Here is a 19,542-nt window from a genome sequence, read left to right as displayed (position 1 = left end):
TCTTCAATAAACAGCGCTGTGCTATGTTATCTATATAAACATTACTAGGTGCAAAGTGTATTATTGGGAAATTAGGCATGTAATTGACACTTATATATTTATATATTTTTATATATGTTTCTAATGAACATGTTTCAGTCAGAATATGTCTTTTGTTGAAGAAAAAAATCAATCTCTAAGCTTTTGAAGGACTTTCGCGGCAGCGCTGGTACGCGCATGCGCACGTTCCGCGCGCGGACTTCAGTCGTGACGTCAGGCAGTGCGCGATCGGCGGTGGCGGGAGATTCTCCGGTGTTTTGTTCGCGGTCGTGTTCAGGAGAAAACGTTAGCAAGTAAAATGTGGAACCAAGGTACGTGTTTTTAGCAGCGAGTAACACGCTTAGGATCTTAGTTTAATGAGTTTTGCTAACTCGCTAATGAGATTCCTGAGAGTTCAGGTAGTCGTACGTCCGTTACTCGCACTGCAGTCACGCTTCACCACAGACTGTGTTGATCTAGTTTTACACATGGAGCGGTCTCGATGGAAACACTCTTTCTATTTTGTCAGGTAAATACGGCGAGGCCAGTATGGTTGGATACACACAGTCTCCAGGAGGGTTCGGGTCTCCAGCCGCTTCTCAGGGAGGAGAGAAGAAAGGGGTCAGTAGTCTGCTCCATCTAGATGAAACCTGTCAAAGAGTGTGTGTGTGTGTGTGTGTGTGTGTGTGTGTGTGTGTGTGTGTGTGTGTGTGTGTGTGTGTGTGTTATATAACTCAAAACTCAGAATAAGTTGCCTAAAGAAGCTTTATAGTAAGTAGAACTAATCAATAATACAATACAGAGGTGTTGAAAAGTGTTAAAATGAACTAAAAAGTTTATTTGCGATAATTGTAGTAAAGCTTAAAGTATGTGTATTAGATGAAAACTGAAAACCAGAAATGTTGGAACTACCTGAAAGCAGCTAGTTATTTGCTAAAACAGAAAATCAAAGCTAAATAGAAAAAGAGAGAAAACAACTTAAACAAATAAACTTGACAAAAGCTATGTTTAATATGATTGTGGATACTAAAACTAGTATGGATACTGTCAATAATAGCAGAAAAATGTGCATACTAATGTGTTACTGTCCCAGTACTGCCAGCAGTGAGGTTAAATAACATAAAAATAAAGTAGTTAAAAAAAAAAAAAAAAAAAAAAATTATTATATATATATATATATATATATATATATATATATATATATATATATATATATATATATATATATAATATTATTAGTATTATTTATTTTATTTTTTTTAACTACTTTATTTTTGTTTTGTTTTTCTTTTATATTTGTCATTTTAAATTCATATAGGTCCCAGACATTACTGTCTTCTGCTGACACATACATGGCATTCTGCTACTTTCCGTTTTATTTGCTGTATAAATGTTGCAGTGAAGCAGGGTGACCGTAAAGTCTGTTGTGTGTTGAGCAGAGAAGTCGAGCGCAGCAGATCGTCCCCTGCACCGTGTCCCAGCTGATGTCTGCGCTGCAGGCGGAGGACGTCTTCAAAGCCGGAGAGGTAGAGATCGCTCAGGTGAGTCCCGTGACGTAAAGTCTCCGTTGTGCCAAACTCAGATCACCCAGAAGACACGACGGAGACGATTATCAGTATTTCTCAATGTGTAAAAATGGGGATGATTTTAAAATGAACAGATGATTTCAGAGAGGGGCGAAGAGAGATTCTGATGATTAATGTGCACTATTTTTTTTTTCAAATTCAACAAAACGTGTTTTAATCCAATGTAAGCCAGTCTGAGAAAACAATGTTGCAGTGTGTGTGAGACCTGACTAAGATTAGAATTATTTATTCACTTGTTTTACGTTTTTGCTGTGTGTAATTTGCATATGCATGCCAAAATGAATAAATGATATTCAAAGTTATAAACCAAATAAGCCTATATGTTTAACATGGTTACATGCATTGCTAAATTCAACATTGTTAAAAAGTGTGGAAGTTGCCATTCATTTGTCTTTCTCAATACTTTTCTAACAAAAATCAACTATAGTTTCGCTAACCCTAGTTTTAAGAGAAAAACAATGTTCATTAGAATGAATGAGAGGCAGGTTAATTGGGAAATAAATCTATTTATTATTCATAATCCCTGCAAGAATGTCAAAAATGTTGTTAAAATATTTTTAAATGGTTGTTATTGATTTTATTTCTTTAAAAAGAATACAAAATGGTAAATAGCACTATTTTTTTCACACAATAGTGAAAAAAATGAAGTGTTTATTTTTGTTCAGTTTCAGCCAAGAGTTTTCATTTTGGTGCATCCCTTCCTGTAATATGTAATTTTTTCGTATCAAATATTAAATATTGCAACTAGGTATGCACCTAATAATATTCATATTCAATATTTTTTTTCTTTAATCCCCAGACACTACTGCTTAAGTACCCGTGGTCCAATATCCTGATCTTTGACTATTTTGGAAGATACATTTTTTTCCTCATTTATGCCTGGTATTAACACATTCCCTATTATTGACAGAATGTTCTGGCTTTCGGTGTTTTCACTGTTATACAGTAGGGGGCGCTGTTATACTTCTTCTGAAAGAGTACTGAATCTCTGCATCAAAACACAGGTGAAGAAGGACCAGAAACAAGGCATGTGTTAAACGATCAAAACATTAAACGGCATCTAAATGAAAACTGAATGAAATGTCGACCCAGGATGAGCTTTAGGTCTGTGAAGCTGTGGATGTTGATGGAAGTGATCTACTTTTTTTTTTTCTTAATGAAAATTGCCTACAAACGTAATAAAGCAATTTGTTTTTATTAAATGTGTTTAAAAACAGATGCTGTGGACTTCAAAAAGCTGAGTGCTTCAGAAACACACCACTTCTTAATCAACCTCACAGGCGTTAAGAGAAGAAAGACTCTTATTTTGTAGAACAGTAACTGTTGGGATAAAATGTCTTCTAAAACAGTGTACATTTGTTTTATGTACCACCTAAACGACGCTCTCTCATACCCATCATGCCTTTAAAGTGACACAGCGTGTGTGTGTGAAGGCATGATGCTCCAAAACAGACAAACTTACCCCTTTTACTAAATGTTTATTCAATTATTTTTGCATATTTTACCTATTTTTTGGTGATCATGATTTCGGTTTTTATCGTTGACGCGTAATCACCTGCAGTTGTTTTCACACAGTTTATAGCATTTTGTAGTTTTTCCTTTGCTACCTTGCATCAACAACAAGCTCCCACAAGCGTTCATGGTCACGGTTGCCAGTTATCAAGAGTTGAAATCCCCTAATAAGAGCTTTTCTGATCTTAATTATGAGGTGCAGTGTGTAATATTTAGGAGTATCTATTTAGAGAGATGCTAAATAATCTACTACCCAAAAAAAGGGCACATAAAAGCAGTCTATATACTTCTGTAACCTGCTGAGCACCAAGACATTAAAGCATAAAAGCTCCTGATGAAATATTTATTTAGGCTAAGCGTCAACATTCACTAAACACAGTTATTTTTAACAGAAATGTAAGCATGGGCTGCTGAGTGTATGGTTTGGCATGGCAGAAAGCGAGCAGCGTTTTTATCACTAAAACTGACATCAGAAGCTATAATGATGCAAGTCATTCAAACAACGTTTATAACACGTTCATAACACACAGGAACATCTGTATGTGTTATTATGCATGAAAGTTATAAAACTGTGTGCCAGAAATCCAGAGTCTGATTGGCTACATTGCGGAGCCCTTTAAACGTGCTATAAATAGTAGCTAGGCAGAGCTTGTTTTTTTTGCTTTTGTGCAATAGATAAACTACATTTTATATTTTAGTGCTGCGCAATATATTGCATGAGACCCGTCTGTGATTATGCAAGCGGAAAAAAAAGTTGTTAAACAAGTTTTTCTTTATCAATTGATGGCTGTAAAAAGTAGGGAAAAATCTGTCTTTGCATGAATAACTTTCTGCATAAATCTCTGTCAATAATCAATATATCGACTTCTTGCACGCTGTATATGTACGTGACCTCAATCATATTTGGTGATTATATAATATAACATTTATAAAAAATACAATAACATAAAATAACCATTTTTTTGCATTCCAGTCTATGTGCCAGCTTCTCGTACATAACGTGGTGTAGTCATGAGGAACTAGTTTAGATTTGTAAAAATCCTTGTTTAAGGGTCTGTGCCTTTGTGCATGCAGAGAGCTGACTGCTGAATAGGGATTGTGTTTTTCAGCACTAGCGTGGGGGCAAATTTGATGATAATAATATTGCTTATGGCAATTATTTGTGGGGCAGTGTATCACACAACAAGGTTATTGTGACAGGTCTAGTTATGGTGAAACAGGAAAGTAGTTGTGCAACATTTGTCAAGTAGGCCCTTAATTTTTGTTTTTGTGAAGTGACTTGATGGCTTCTTTTTTTTTTGTCTAGGTAACTATTGTTGGTGTGATCAGAAGCACTGATAAATCCACAATCAATATCCAGTATAAGGTGGATGACATGACGGCCGCTCCCATGGATGTGAAGCAGTGGATCGACACAGAGGTACTGCTTCAGATGGATCCCAGCTCTTCACACGCTCAACAGATAGGCCTGTGATTAGCTACAGTACACGTTTAAGGCTCTGTTTAACAGTGCTCAAATCTTAGTGGGAAATGGATGTTCAGCATTGACTGGTATCGCAGTCGGTACTTTTCACAACACTATCTGGGGGCAAATGTTTTTTTATTTTAGGCATGATGTTAAATTTGGATCTTTTGCGAAACTTGATTTGGGATTCTTATCAACTTTTAATCAAAATAATACGAGCTACTTGAATCTGTAATTACTTATGTGTTGCATCTTCAATCAATAAGTCACTTATTTATATAGCGCTTTTAACGGTACAGATTTTGCCAAAGCACCGAACAGTATTAAATATTAGAATAGGGTGATAGTAGTGTATAATGATGAGTTAAACACTGGATTTTCTATTTGCAGAGACAGTCTGTGTAATCAAATCAGCGATAATCACTAGAGGCAAGGCAAGACAGTGGCAAGGAACCTGTGTCTCTGTGTGTGTCTCTGTGTGTGTCTCTGTGTGTGTGTGTGTGTGTGTGTGTGTGTGTGTGTGTGTGTGTGTGTGTGTGTGTGTGTGGTTCCAGTGGTCTGTCCACGGGCTCATCTAGGTGATCTGGTCTCTGATGAACATCATCTCTTGATGCTAATCTACCATCTGATCTAGATAGGAAATGAGAAACAGAGTAAGACAGAAACAGGCTAATATCAGAGTAGATGCCATTCTTTTTACGATGTAACAAGTACATTGTGTTTTCTGAGTAGTGTTTCCGGTTCTAGCTGATCTAATTAATGCAGGCTAAAAATCCTTTAATGGACTTCAATAATAGTAGCGTGTTATGTGTGGGCTTGGTTAAAGAGACAGGTCTTTAATCTAGAGTTCCAGAGTTTGGGTGCTAAATAGGAAAATGATCTGCCGCCTTGAGTCGATTTTAATATTCTCTGTATTACCAAAGTTTTGAGAACGCAGCAGACGTGCAGGACTATGTGATAAAAGCTCGCTCGAGTATTGAGGGGATTGGCTTCAAACAGCACAACTAGGTTCTTAACTGAAATAACAGAGCAGCTATCAAGTGTTAGAAAGTGGTTATTATATGTACAGTGTGAAAAGTAACGGCCCTAGTACTGAGCCTTGAGGTACTTCATATTTCACTGCTGTACACAGTAGCCAGTATAAACATGACGTGATTTATCACTAGCATGTGTTTCTCTAGATAATGTTATATGCAGCACCATGACTTCTTATATTTATATATAAGTTATACTTAAAGCCTTCCCTCTGAGAAGTTCTGAGAATATTGTTATAAATTGTAGCAACACCTCCCCCTTTACCTTTTTGACGTGGCTCACTTCTATAGCAGTGATTTTGGGGGGTAGACTCATTTAAAGTGATGGTTTTAGCCGGGATTCTGTCAAACAGAGCAAATCTAGGTTCTGATCATTGATCAAATCTTTTATATAAAGTGCATGTGCAGGAAGGGATCTGATATTCAGCAAGTCTAAATCCTGCCTGGAAATCTGTCTGTAATAAAGAACTGGAAACAAAAAGTTTGGGGATCTTTTGTATTTCCAGGACATGGGTGTGGACAACTCGGTCATTCCTCCAGGCTCTTACGTCAAAGTCTCCGGCAACCTCCGCTCTTTTCAGGTAACAACGTGTGTCTAACGTGTGTAGGTTGAAGTCCAGAAAGTGTGGAGTTGTTACACTTTAATTATAAAGTTCAAACTGCACAATAAATGGCATGCGATATTCATGCACATCTCATCAGTTAGGCCAGCATTTACTACACAGAACCAAAACCACATCTATCATGAAGTTGCCGGCGTAGCTTCTCCTGAACAACTGCTCTGTGTAGTAAATACTGCTCCTCCCGAAAGCATTACCACATTTAATAACATTTTGTTATAAAGAAAATGATAAGAACAACTCAGATATAGCATATATTGTCACATCTTGAGTAGTATATAAACACTTGGTCTCGTTGCAGAATAACCGGTCTTTGGTAGCGTTCAGCGTCCGAGTGCTGGAGGACATGAATGAAGTCACTTCACACATGCTGGAGGTTGTGAATGCTCATATGCAGCAGAGCAAACCACAGGGCACGGTGAGATTAGTCTTTCTCACTGTACACTTCTGTTTTTCCTCTCGCTCGCACTGCAGCTCTTAGATGATAGTTACACTGCGCCTGTTTGCACGTAATAGAGATGTACTAACACAGGGTTTTTGGTTTGCACGTTAGTGAAAGACAAACATGCCGTTCTCCGTCTGACCAGACACAGTCATCTCACAGGTGGTCATTGCTCTGGTTTGAAGTCATGAAGATCACGTTCTCTGTGATCAGCAGTAGATCATAGACTTCGTCTCCGAGATCAAGCACAATATGGAATTATTTTTCCCCCTCTCCTTTGCAGAGTGTTAGATTAAGATTAAGGTAATTGACCGTTTGCACAAAAAAAAGTCCCCGTTGCCATGACCGACAAACTATTTTTACCTTTCACAGTAAAAAATACTGCGCAGAGCAAACAGGAAACTGACAAATAAGCTTACTTCTGGTGTGAAACGAGGTGTCTGGATAGATCGCTGTATTGCCTCCGAACACGAACCGATCCTCTTTACATGAACATGAATAAATCTAATCTCCTGTCTGATTTGGGCTGGAAGGGATACAGCTGCTGCCACTGGGATATGCACATATGGTTAGCTGCATTGAAAACAGATGAGCGCGGATCTGCATCCCGATTGAGGAAGTTCATGGGATCTTGTTGATAGAATTAAATGCACAAGTTGTAACGCATTTCACACTAATGCACATAACGCTGAACGTGACAGGTTTTCCGGTATGCGAAATAATTCCTTTACTTATTACCTTTACTATGGCAGCCAACAACAGCACAGATTAGCCCTCCGCACATTTTTATTTTCAGTTACATGGAAGAAATTTCAGTCCAGTCAATCTTTTTTGCTCCGTTTTAGCATGGATTTCTGGAGATGTTGAGGCAGATCGCGGCGGCGGCATGTATGATTCAACACAAAATCAATAGAGGTTAATGAGATTGATGTGGTTTGGGATCGGTAAAATGTTCTTGGGGGAAAAATATGACCAGAATTTCAACTTATAATAATTCGTAACGCAGTGTAACATTCTGATTAGTCAGATCACCCGTCAATCAAGCGCTTTGCAAACGGTCAATTGTGCAGAAAACTTCTTTAACAACAATAATGGCCTGTTTTTAATTTCTATTCAGTTGCTTTTGTTTTTGTTCTGCGTTTGAATTTTTCTGCGTTCTGTTTTTTTATTTTGTGAAATGTATGTTACCCAATCTGTGTAAGTCAAATAAGTTAAAATAGTTACAAAAAAAAAAAAATAAGATATATATTTATTTATTATATTTTTAATTAAAAAGTATATTATATATTAAAAAAAAAAATATATATATATATATATATATATATATATATATATATATATATATATTTTATTTATTTTTTTTATATATATATATATATATATATATATATATATATATATATATATATATATATATATATATATGATGTTGGAACAACTAAAGTTACTATATATTTTGGGTAAGCTTTTTGGGTAAGCAGAGCGTGGCACAACAGAGGTTTACTCTTTCCTTATGTTCTACTGTACAATTATAATGCATTTCTGTTATAACTGAAAAAGTTAAAGTGAACTTTTATTTCAGTGGGTTGTTGAGTTTTCCTTGTATTCGATGGTAGTTCTTTTCACATGAAATGAAGTCATGTCCTTATATAGTCAGATGCAGACGTGCGTCGCGTGTGCTGGAGTTTGTGCAGCAGACCAAACGGTCACACTCAGACCAAGAGTCAGCGTTTTGCACACACACACTAATCCATATCATGATTTAATTGTACAGCTCTATGTTTGAGTTTATTCCTCCAAAATAATAGTGCTGTAAATTATAAAATATAATTCTGGAATATTGAAACTGCTATAGGCGAAAGCAGCAAAATGTTGAGCCGGTTGTTATTATTAGCGGTTTCCCAGTTATTACTGTATATAACTGTTTCATTGCGTTCACATTAATGTCTCTGATGTGACTGTTTTGTTTTTGGTAATCGATGCTCTCTCTGCTGTAGATGGGAGGAGGCGTGGGAACGAACATGATGCCCGCGGCGCACACTAGCATGAGCTCCACAGGAAGCTACTCTGGCGCTAGTATGATGCTAGTCAATGGTTTGAGTGCTAACCAGAACCAAGTGAGTCAAAAATGCTTCATTGTACAAGAGTTGAATGGGGTGTGTGTGTGTGTGTGTGTGTGTGTGCGTGCAGTTTCCTATATTAGTACAGACAGAAAGATTCAATAGAGCATAAGTAGACTGTCTGATTATTATCTGCTAACTTCTGTACGGTGATGATCAACCAACAGACATTACACTGACTATAACCTTTCAAGAACATGTCGGCTTATTCTAACCCTAACCCTGCCAGTCTACTAATACTCGAATGAAAATGAGTTGACATGTAGGTGCATAGTTGCTTATTATCGACAGAAAGTTCATAAGGGACCATCAAAATAGGTTGGCCGGTCTAAATGGCTAACCTAAGAAACGGTATACAGTTGGAAGTATTTTGAGGCCTTTCCTCTGGTACGGTTCGTTTAAGATAAATATGGCCTGATCTCGATCCGAGCTAATTGCAGAAAGCATGCATGCAAAAACCTTTTCCCCAGCAAAAGCTACAATGTCTGGGGAAACGCTAAGGACGCATTTCAATTATTTATTATTAAAAGAGTTTTCTGAGTCATGTCACTAAAGTCTCACCATCGCTTTCGAAAGCAATGCATTTTTATGGATTACACAATGAAAGATTTAATTTTGTACATGTTTTCTTCCTTAAAAACACGCTTTCTTGATTCTGTGAGTGCACACAAATAAAAAAAGACCTATTAGAGTTCCAAATGGTGTATTATTCTTACCTTTATGAGCAACAATTATGAATTAATTTGTATCCACTGATGTCCTGAAATGTGCTTCAGCTTCCACAAAACATAGGATATGCTCCTAATAGCACTTCTCTAGGTGAACTGTTTAAACTAATATTTTAATATGCTTATTCTGCATGTCGTAATGATGCTCATAAGTGTCTTCATGTCTCGTTAGTACCCGATAACACCAGTACAAGAATAAAAATTGTTCTGGTCTCTGTGCAGGTTTTGAGTCTGATCAAGAGCTGTCACGAGCCTCAAGGCATCAGCATGCACGACCTCAAGCAGAAGCTGAGCAGCATGAGCATCACTGTCATCAGGTACAGACTTCTCGCTGCTCTTCACAGAAAGAGGGGGAAGACTAAAACTATTGGTCCGAAAACATTTTTGTAAGCTAAAAAAACCTAATAAATGAAAAGCAGCATATGCATGAAAAACTAAACTAAGCAACAGTAACTAAAATAATAATTAGCAAAAAACATCATGTTCTTTTTCTGTGATCGTTTGGGAAATACCTGAAGGAGGTGCTTCGTGCAGTCTTGAGTTTTTGCATTTAAAAAGAGAACAAGACGCCGGAAGTGAAATTGTTAATGACTGTAAAATATGAAATAAGGACGCAGTAATAATGCACACCCTGCAGAGCGTGGATGTTTAAAAGCGTGCTTGATGTTCGAGAACAACATGAGAGTGAGTTAGCAGACGCAGAATTATAATTTCTGGATGAGCTGACTAGTCTTTTTGATTAATATGAGAGCGTCCACCTCGAGTGCATGACAACCACCCTTTCAAAGCATTTCAGACGCTCTGGAGGGTCATCGTCCTGCAGAATTGATCTCCAACCCTGATTAAAAACACCACTGCTTCCAGCTTTCTAGTAACTCCTGCTAAAAACCTTGATTAGCTTGTTGTCTGTAACTATTGGCTCGTTTAACAAGATCTTTAATATGAGAGAATATCAACGCGAATATGGATGAATACATTATATTCTTATTAGTTGCATATTTTTGTTTCTTGTTCAGTTGTAAAAAATAGTTTTACTCTCGTAGGTTTGCAGAAGAGTTACGTGTAAACTGTGCAAACGTTCAACTTTGCGGAAATGTCTTGCTTTGGTCTTCATGGGAAGTGTACTATAATTATATGTATGATTAAACTGAAACTAAAATATATGAAAAAAAATTAATAGAAATATTTTAAAAAATTAAAAACTGAACTTAAAACTATTCCAGAAGCTAACTAATACTGAGCTGAAATTACAGGAAATTTGTAGACGATATTAAAATAAAAACTGATTTAAAAATTGATATCCATTTCTAGTGGACTTTAACCCAGAGGAAGGGGTTTGACATTGCTCTTCCTTTTTCTTAGTTTCAGTTTCTCTTCTTTTAAGTCAAATGAGCTTTGTGACCAGCACGTCCTTTATTTCCCTGAAGAGGCTTCCTCTTATTTTGAGTCGCAGTGAGCTTTTACATACACTATTTGTATTTGTGGTTAGTTTCCCAATGTATGAGACTGTTCTCATGTAGAAATGGTATTTCAAATGGTGCTTCTCGTTCTTTCTTTAACAAAGTTCACAATTTTGCAATAAATTATTTTCTAATTGACTTGTAATTTAAGCGTAGCGTCTGCGATGGATTTGAAAGTGTACGCTTTAATTCTTTTAATGCACATCTTTATTTTTTCGTTAACCCTTTCATTTTCCTGAAAAAGCCAGTCATTGCAGCGGACTAAAAACTGAATTTGAACAACTTTTGGCAAAGAAGCACCAGTTAGCGCAGGTTTTGCGATTCTTTCTGTAACTCTTCTAAACGTATGCGTCTCGGCTCGAGTGAACATGGCCAAAATTATACTCAAATAATTTGCATGAGTTCAGATCAGTGAGGCTTTCGATGAACTAGTTCCACAAAGAAACGCAAAACCAAAAAAGTAATCGATTCGATGATTTAGGGGTAGTAGAAGATAATAATGAAAGATCTGCAAGCGGTAGATTTGTGGCAGGAAACGATGATTTAAAATACTCGGCACAAAAGATTATTCAAGCCGTTAAGCGAAACCTGTTGAGTGTATATAGTCCTCTTCAAACCACAGCTCATCAGGAAGATGGTTTTTCATTAAAACAACTGACCAAAAATAGCTGCTGTTTCAAGAGCTCGACTTGTTTCAGAACCGGTTGTTCAGAAGCTGATTCTACCTTCAGCTCCACCCAGAACGCTCCAGTCTCAGTAGATAACAGCCCTGAGGAAAACGTCAATTACACTTCTTTTATCAATTATGGGGACGCAACAGTACAAACAAATCAGCAGTAAAAATGTGAGAGTGTGAAAAAAAAAAAGGGCAAAGCAGTAACGGTATTAAGTGCAAGACGATCGTGTCAACAGATATGAGCACTAAACCCATGAGAAACACAGAACAGTCACGTTTGTGTCTCTTCTGCTCACCAAAGCTGCATTTATTCAAGTAATGCGGCAAAAACAGCAAAGCTGTAAAACATTATTCCAAACTTTTATATTTTAATATGTTAAAGATTTGATCAGCATCAGTCTTCAATAATTGATGGTAATGGAGCCGCAGTTCCTAATAATGTTCATCATTTATAAATGATAAAAAGAATAAACGTTTGTGCAAACCATGGATCGGGATTCTTTTGAATAGGTTAAAAAAGGAGAATTGCATTTATTTGAAATTGCATTGGTCGAATACTGATGATAACACCAGATGTTTCACAGATTGCAATAAACGAATGCTTGTCAACACGCTTTCTATGTGATACTGAACTGTGTGGAGTCTGCTATCGGTAACACTTCACAGTAAGGGGAACATTTGTTAACCTCAATTAAGAATGAACAATACTTCTGTAGTACTCATTAATTTTAGTTTGTTCATTCCAGCATTTACTAAGACATTATTAAAATCACAAGTTGTGTTTGTTAATATTAGTCAGTGCATTGTGAACTAACTTAATAAACAGTGTAACAAATCGCTCGTTGTTCATGTTAATCAAGACATTAATGTTAACAAGTGACACCTTACTGAAAAACACCTCACCGTTAAACACTAGTTTGATTCTCACTTCTCTTTTTGTTTTACAGGCAAATTGTGGATTTTCTCAGCAACGAGGGACACATATTCTCCACGATCGATGAAGACCACTTCAGGTCAACGGACAACGAGGTCTAATGACTGATGTGCATTTCTTTAATAAACCTGTTCATTGTCTACATAGTGTTCACGAGGAAAAAAATATATATAATAATTTCAGTTAGTTTTGGTATTTTAATAAAAGCACTCATTTAAAGCCATTTTCTTTTGAGTTCAGCATGCTGTGAAAAAAAGTAAAAAGGACATTATCTGATTTACAATAAATGTTGTATTTGGTGAACCTTGCATTGTTTTTGTATTTTGAGCCAGAAGAATAGAAAGAATAGAAATGTCCTTGAATTAATAAAACCAGCTTTCGTGGGGGGGGTTTAATGTTTCCTCCATAAACTCATAGTCGTGGTCAGAGTCAGAGAGAGTCCTTGCTGGGGTTTTTTGGAGGAAGAAAAGGAAAGAATAGATCATTATACAATATTTCAGCTCCACGGCGGCTATTCCAAATATCTAGCTAGCAACAATGGTCTTAAAATGCAAAGAGAAACTTGCCTGATATGTGTGCTACCATGGGGCTTTTCACATACGTGTTTTGTGCACTGATGCTCTCAGCAACTGATGAGCTTTTTCTAGGCAACAGCGGAGGCGGCTGGCTTAGAGTCTAATGGAGGTTCACAAGAGAAAAAAAAATGTATAAGCTGCTGAGCCAGCTAGACAAATAAGAGGAACATGTGACAATGTGTTTCTGTTTAGTGATAAACACATGCATGGTTACCATCACACATGCTATTTGCACAAGACATTAGTTCACGCAAAAATGCAATCTAAACATGTATTTTGTTATACCTAACAAATCACATTTGTTGTTATGAAGGGCATGCTCTTGCTGGTTGGCCGCAGCAGGCGCAGTGATATCACGTAGCGTCTGTGGCAAACGGTGAACGATATAACTACAGAAGAGTTATGTTTTAAATAGGAAAAATATTGAAACCCTTCTGTGATTTTTGAACGCGATGCTACTGGTCTAATTGGATTTAATGATCTATGCTAAGCTATGCTAAAAGTGCTAGCGTCAGACCCGGAGATCGGCTGAATGGATTCCAAAAAATTGTAAAACTCAACTTATTATCTCTGGAGGAGATGGATTGTGGATTGTGAAGTGGATTGTTCCTTTAATAACTAGGACTTTTCCCTCAATAAATTCTAAATTTGCAGCTTATTAATAGTTAGTGTGGTAGTTGTTAAGTGTAGGTATTGGGTAGGATTAGGGATGTAGAGTAAGGTCATGTATAATAAAAGCATTAGTATGTGCGTAATTTGGTCTATTTGGAAGGTGACATTGAGTGCCAATGAGCTGCAATAAACATCAGATGCAGCTTTAGTTCTGTAGTGACCACTTCTTCAATTCTTCAAATATACGAATTTGACATTCAGAGGGGATGTGTTCAGCAAGGTTAGCATGGATGAGCCCTTATAAGGTCAGCATAGAAGGAAAAGTTATCTTTGTCACTGAGAAATTAAATCTATGCAAATACGTGAGCAACTGGTTTTTCCGTCACAGGGGAATTTTGGAAAATGTAGTAATAGAGAATAGTGTGATAGCCAATCTAAAAATCAAATCACTACGAAACCATGTTTGCCTTTCTGATTAAGTGGGTGAATAAAGGTTGATGCTTACGTCCTCTGGTGGAGGTGGAGGTGGAGCAGGAGCCCGTTTGCACGTCGCCTGACCCAGCGAAAGACCATCGAGCTGTTTGGTCACAGAGCTCGTTGATTTTGATTTTGATTTAGACTTGGAGGATTTCTTAGCTTCTGAAGTGGATGGCTTCCTCTTTGGTGGACGAGGCGGTGGTTCCTCACTTTTTCTTTCAAGTTTATGATATTCATAGTAGAATTTCTCTGTGACCTCTGTGACTGTCTCTACGTGACGATCTTGGTACTCGGGCGGCAAATGATCGGAGGTGAAACAGAGAGTCATTTGTAACCAGCGTACTGGCAACTCGAAGCACCAGTCTGGTTTATGTGGTAGACTCGTCAACACCGTGGACTCGGTGAAAGACTCCTCGAGTTTAAGTGCTGCCAGCCCCATCAGGGGGTCTTTTTCGAGGTCTTTATCCCGAGTCACAACTTTCACATCCAGGGGCAAAGAAATGCTCATTAAATCTGTTAATTTATACTTTTTGTTGTCTGAAAGCTTTTCCACAAAGTGACCGGTCATAAAGAGTGGCAGAGAGATTTCCTCGCTGTCCTCGTCTTCTTCGTCGTCCTCATCTTCGTCGTCCTCATCGTCGGCCACCTCCGTAGTCCGTTTGCAAATTAAACATTCCACTTTCTGAGCAGCTCCAGATTTCTCCATCTGCACCATCTCCAGAACCTCCAGCTGCTCTCCGACACTGAGCGCAGGTATGCCCTCTTCCTCCACTGCCTCGCAGTGCCGGGTCACGCTTACTTTCAAACCCGGAGACTGAGACCATGCCAAGTAGAGCTCGTACACCGATTCAAATTCCCGAGCCCTCCTTCTCATTCGTCCACCATACTGCTCAGAGATGAAGAAGTACTGTTTCCCCTTCCTCCCCTTTGGAGTTGAGGCTAAAGTCATTTTTGTTTTTCCGCACGCGTGCAGCAGCAGTTGCTTGCCTTTTTGCAGTTCTTGGAACCAGCTGCAATTAAAAAACTGGTTGCCTTCTGGGCCATCGAGGATCTCTGCCACGGTCGGGAAGGACTCCGCTGGCTGACTCGCAACTTCAGTTATTGAAAACGGAGTTATAAAAACTAAATCCTTGTACTGTTCTGTCACGTCCTGGACATCCACTTCCAGGCTCGACGGGAACTTGACTATGTTCTTCCTCACTATATGTAAAATAAACATAAGTAAAAATTATTCCCAGGCCATTCCCATGCATCAAGGCTCTTTGATTAGGGCGTCCAGTCCTGCTGCTGGAGAGCCAGTGTCCTGCTGAGTTTAGCTCTAACACACCTGCCTGGATGTTTCTACTGACTCTGAAGACCTTTATTAACTATTTCAGGTGAGTTTACTTAGGATTGGACCTGAACTTTGCAGGATAATGGCACTTCAGGAGCACAGCTGGACTCCCCTGATCTTTAATAAGAGTGGACTCCCAATCGTGGAAGATGCAAACACATTGGCCTGTAGTTAACCCAAAGACCTTGATTAGCTGGTCCAAATGTTTTAGGCCCGCTTTCATAGACAGGGTTTAGCCTAAACCTGGATTAGGGCATAGTTCAATTTGGACATATAAGAAATTTTTATAAACATGCATTAGGAAAAAAATCATTACTGGTATGTATGTATCTCAAAGAAGTAGTTGACCCAAAAAGGTCGGGCCACCTTCCACCAGCATTTTCAAGCTCAGAAGAGCCAGGATCTTTTTTTTTTTTTTTTTTTGTTGGTCTCAAAGAAGAAAGTCATACACACCTAGGATGGCTTGGGGGTAGATTATGGGGTAATTTTCATTAATTTAAGACAAAACAAAGGCACTGATATGCACTGACTAATCTTAAAACATGTTTCTTTCAGTGGAAACATCTCCGATTTACATTTTAGTCTAGGACTAAGCTTAAACCTTGTTTGTGGGGTTAGATTTACAACTGAACTCTGCTGGAAGCTGGACCTGGACCTCCAGGAGTAGCACTGAGCGATGACTGACCGCTCTCTTCCACAAACATGGTGTTAATCTGAGGGATCTGCACTCTGACCTTGCTTTAACTGACGCCAAAAAATGATGTACAGTCATTGTTACAGTTACGATACAATTCATATCAGATAATTTCCACTTCAGACTGCTTTAGTGATTATATTATAAAGTCTCTATTAAGGAAAGTCAGTTAACTCTGTGGCCATATTTGCCAGGCATTCTGGTAGTTTCTCCAGACATGGAAAACCAACTCCTATTTACTTTAAATTGGAAATACCAGAATCTTAAACACTCCTTGCAGCATTTAAAAAAGAAAAGACATGCAATATTTTCTTTTCAAGTGCAAGTCTCTCCAGCCAGTGGTCACCCGGTGCATTTCAAGTCAATGATGGTTTCTATGAGAAGTGGAGCTTTTTTACCAGTTGGTGATTGGTATTTTTTATAAATAACGATGATGTATTTTTAGGCCAAAACCCGGAAACATTTGAGCTGTTTAACAGCTTAAAAGTGCAGCCCTTCTTGTTCCATTGTTGTTAAGTCAGAGGCTTTTTTGGTTAAACGCTTGAAATGAGGTCTGTGGTTCAAACAAGTACAAAATATTCTCACGTTTCATTCTACAACATTTTACTTAGTCTTTAAAATGGCGGTTTGTAACAAATGGGCCCAGCTTACTTTCTGGAATAATCCAAAAGTCAGTGGAAAAATCTTTGGGTTTTTGTCGAGGGATTCAATTTGATGCTAACGTCTTGCCCTAAAAAAATACACCATCACTGCAGCACCCCGAGTGCTGGACAATTATGGATTTGTTTTCTGACAAATATTGAGCGAGTAACACTGCTGTACTTACTGTGCATGATGGCACTTATTTCATACACTGGGCTGAAGACCAGCGAGCTTCCTCTGTTGGTCTCAGTCGTGCTGCAGAAGCGACGGCAGCTCAGTCTGGATGACGACATGATTTCCTGGAGAGAGTAGCCTTGGGCACTCTGACACTCGTAAAACTCTCCTTTGAGGTGGAGAGGAAGGAGTATCTCTGCGGAGGCCATGTTGTGCCCCAGCACCTGACAGCGTGCCAGTCTTTCTCCATTTCTGTCCACCTCCACCGACAGCAGGGTCAGCCGTCTTCCCGCGGGTAGCGTGAAGTTGTCTATAGTCAGCTCGTTTTGGCATACGAAGGAGAAGGAGCCGCAGGCGTCCACACCAACGGGACACAAGCCCACAATTTCCTCTATTGTGTTGTACGGCAGGTCCTCGGCGACGAGACTGAAGTGACCTAGAGAGACGCACAGGATGCATTTAATGTGCAATAGCTTCACCCTATGATTTTGTACTTAATATACCAAAACTTTGTACTTAAGACGTCATAATTGTACTGAACTGCTATTGTTTTAAAAATGCAACACTTGAGCTCATCTTTCATACACTAGTACATTCTCAAGTACTAAAATCTGTAATTAAATACACTTTAAATGGGTATTTTAGTTCGTATTAATAGTGTACCAAAATAGCAGTTGGGTACACTCACCTGAGCTTAACTTCTGATCACTTGTGTTGTTATTTACCCGATACTCAACTCTGGTTTATATCAATCTACTTGGAAAGGCTTTGCTGTTGTTCATCGGCTCACCTGAATATCCGGTGGGCAGCTCAAATGAAGCTCCAGAGTCAATCTCCTCACAGGACACGGACAGGAGCTCCAAACCGATGACCTTCACCAGATCTCCAGTAGATAAACACACTTCACTCCCTGAAAGCTCATAGATGGAACCTGAAAAAACAGCACATCATCAAGCTATCCGCATAACGTCTTGTCTGCATTTTATAGGGATGTCCTGCGAAATGTTAAGATGGGCTTTGATCGCAAAGTCAGACGTGCCATAACCTCCCGAGAACAATAAAAGCGTTGAAACCAGAACGCATCCACTTGGGCCAAAATTTGCAGAATGAAATCAAATTTATTTCCCTAATCACTTATAATGTCTAAAAGTGCCCGATAAGCGTCTTCTGTGATGATGTATGTATAATACTGATGCATATCTCAGCAGAAAATCGTATTCTGCTCCGAAACCCTGCTGAAAGATGCCCTGAGATACTCATTCGAGAAAAACTGTTTGAAAATTAGTCTGAATATGATATGATCATCCTTTGCATATGCATAGTATACTCTGTTTTATTGTATTTCAATATTGTTCTTCAAATGCATGACATTCTTTATTTGAAGCAGCGGTTTCGGCCTGGGTCGGGCGGATGGTTGCGTTCAGCATGAGAAACAATAGGTCTAAACTATTGGTTTTTAGAGAAACGCATTCGATCACACATCTACTTGAACAAAAGATGCTCAGCGTAAATCTAACTGACAATGGGAAAAAAAAAAACATCTTAAACATCATGTTTGGGGTCAGAGACCACAGAGTAAGACATTTTAACTTTTGGTTATGGTTGGCAAGTTTTACATCGCTTCAGTTTAGAGTTTCAGAGACACACATTCTCTATTTGTGTATTTTCAGATGTATGTTTTCAGATGTAAAAATAGGTCGACCTAAACCAAACAGAAGCAGCTTCAGATACTGACCAAGTGTTTAAAAGCGCCTGTCTATTTAATACAGGCGGTCATAGCTCCATTGGAAATTAAAAATGTCTATATTTTTACATCATTGTACATCGACACAATGTGGGTATTAAGAAAACATTTTTGTTCCTCATTTTACAAAATGTTGATTGTAAGATACGTTTGGAGGAATTATTCACAATCACAATGCAAAACAATTAATGCACGGACAAGAATTTGACTGCGAATAACAGTTTTATCTTAATGTTTGTTTTGTGTTTTTATGCCTTGAGAAAACCTCATACAGAATATGCAGGAATAGAGTAAATATCAAATAAGCCTACCCTGGAAGTAAACCCCAGAGCAGATCTGCAGGATGCGGGGCAGAGACCGTTGATCCAGACAGTTGATGAAGAATCGCAGAGAGTGGTTGTCTCCCATCTCTCACAGCGGACAGACAATCACACACTGAGCTCATCTGGTGTTTGCTCTCTCTGAAAAACTATAGTTCAGAGAGGAAGTCTCAGAGGAACTCACCCAGAACCACAAACATTCTATAGCCTAGTGAAAAGCACAACAGCCTTTTATTTTGCATGTATTTAAACATTTATTTAAATGGATGCATTTCAGTTGGGTGTCGGTTATTATACGTGTAATTATTGTTTCAACATAGAATAACTGCGTTAATAATTCACATTTATGCGCTTTCACTTGCGTTGTCTTGCGCTT

The 19,542-nt window shown here is 38.3% G+C and overlaps 2 protein-coding genes across 2 annotated transcripts; one reads left to right on the top strand and one right to left on the bottom strand.

Annotated features, from left to right (window-relative positions):
• Positions 1-212: 212 nt before the first annotated feature.
• Positions 213-12,843, top strand: rpa2 (replication protein A2). The gene is made up of 9 exons (XM_043260026.1): positions 213-350; positions 548-639; positions 1,458-1,559; positions 4,423-4,536; positions 6,122-6,196; positions 6,537-6,653; positions 8,675-8,794; positions 9,748-9,842; positions 12,609-12,843. The coding sequence occupies exons 1-9, from the start codon at positions 338-340 to the stop codon at positions 12,694-12,696; spliced, it is 816 nt and encodes a 271-aa protein (XP_043115961.1). The 5' UTR covers positions 213-337; the 3' UTR covers positions 12,697-12,843.
• Positions 12,844-12,936: 93 nt separating this feature from the next.
• Positions 12,937-19,330, bottom strand: themis2 (thymocyte selection associated family member 2). Its single transcript, XM_043261274.1, has 6 exons — positions 19,158-19,330; positions 17,893-18,033; positions 17,113-17,538; positions 14,288-15,459; positions 13,162-13,270; positions 12,937-13,040 (listed from the first exon to the last, which is right to left on the bottom strand). Exons 1-6 carry the CDS (start codon positions 19,252-19,254, stop codon positions 12,958-12,960), a joined length of 2,028 nt encoding a protein of 675 aa, XP_043117209.1. The 5' UTR covers positions 19,255-19,330; the 3' UTR covers positions 12,937-12,957.
• Positions 19,331-19,542: the final 212 nt, after the last annotated feature.

The sequence above is a fragment of the Puntigrus tetrazona genome, chromosome 16, assembly GCF_018831695.1.
Source record: "Puntigrus tetrazona isolate hp1 chromosome 16, ASM1883169v1, whole genome shotgun sequence".
NCBI classification, from domain to species: Eukaryota; Metazoa; Chordata; class Actinopteri; order Cypriniformes; family Cyprinidae; genus Puntigrus; species Puntigrus tetrazona.
The sequence above is the reverse complement of the archived record's forward strand: the minus strand, read 5'-3'. Positions and strand labels throughout refer to the sequence as shown.

Bases quoted from the DNA above. Each gene is read 5' to 3' on its own strand.
- rpa2 (XM_043260026.1), top strand. The intron at 6,654-8,674 runs GTGAGATTAGTC...TCTCTGCTGTAG, and splicing joins AGAGCAAACCACAGGGCACG to ATGGGAGGAGGCGTGGGAAC. The intron at 9,843-12,608 runs GTACAGACTTCT...TTTGTTTTACAG, and splicing joins ATGAGCATCACTGTCATCAG to GCAAATTGTGGATTTTCTCA.
- themis2 (XM_043261274.1), bottom strand. From the start codon at position 19,254: ATGGGAGACAACCACTCTCTGCGATTCTTCATCAACTGTCTGGATCAA. The intron at 18,034-19,157 runs GTAGGCTTATTT...CTGTTTTTTCAG, and splicing joins CTCTGGGGTTTACTTCCAGG to GTTCCATCTATGAGCTTTCA. The intron at 17,539-17,892 runs GTGAGCCGATGA...GCGTCTCTCTAG, and splicing joins GCTGCCCACCGGATATTCAG to GTCACTTCAGTCTCGTCGCC.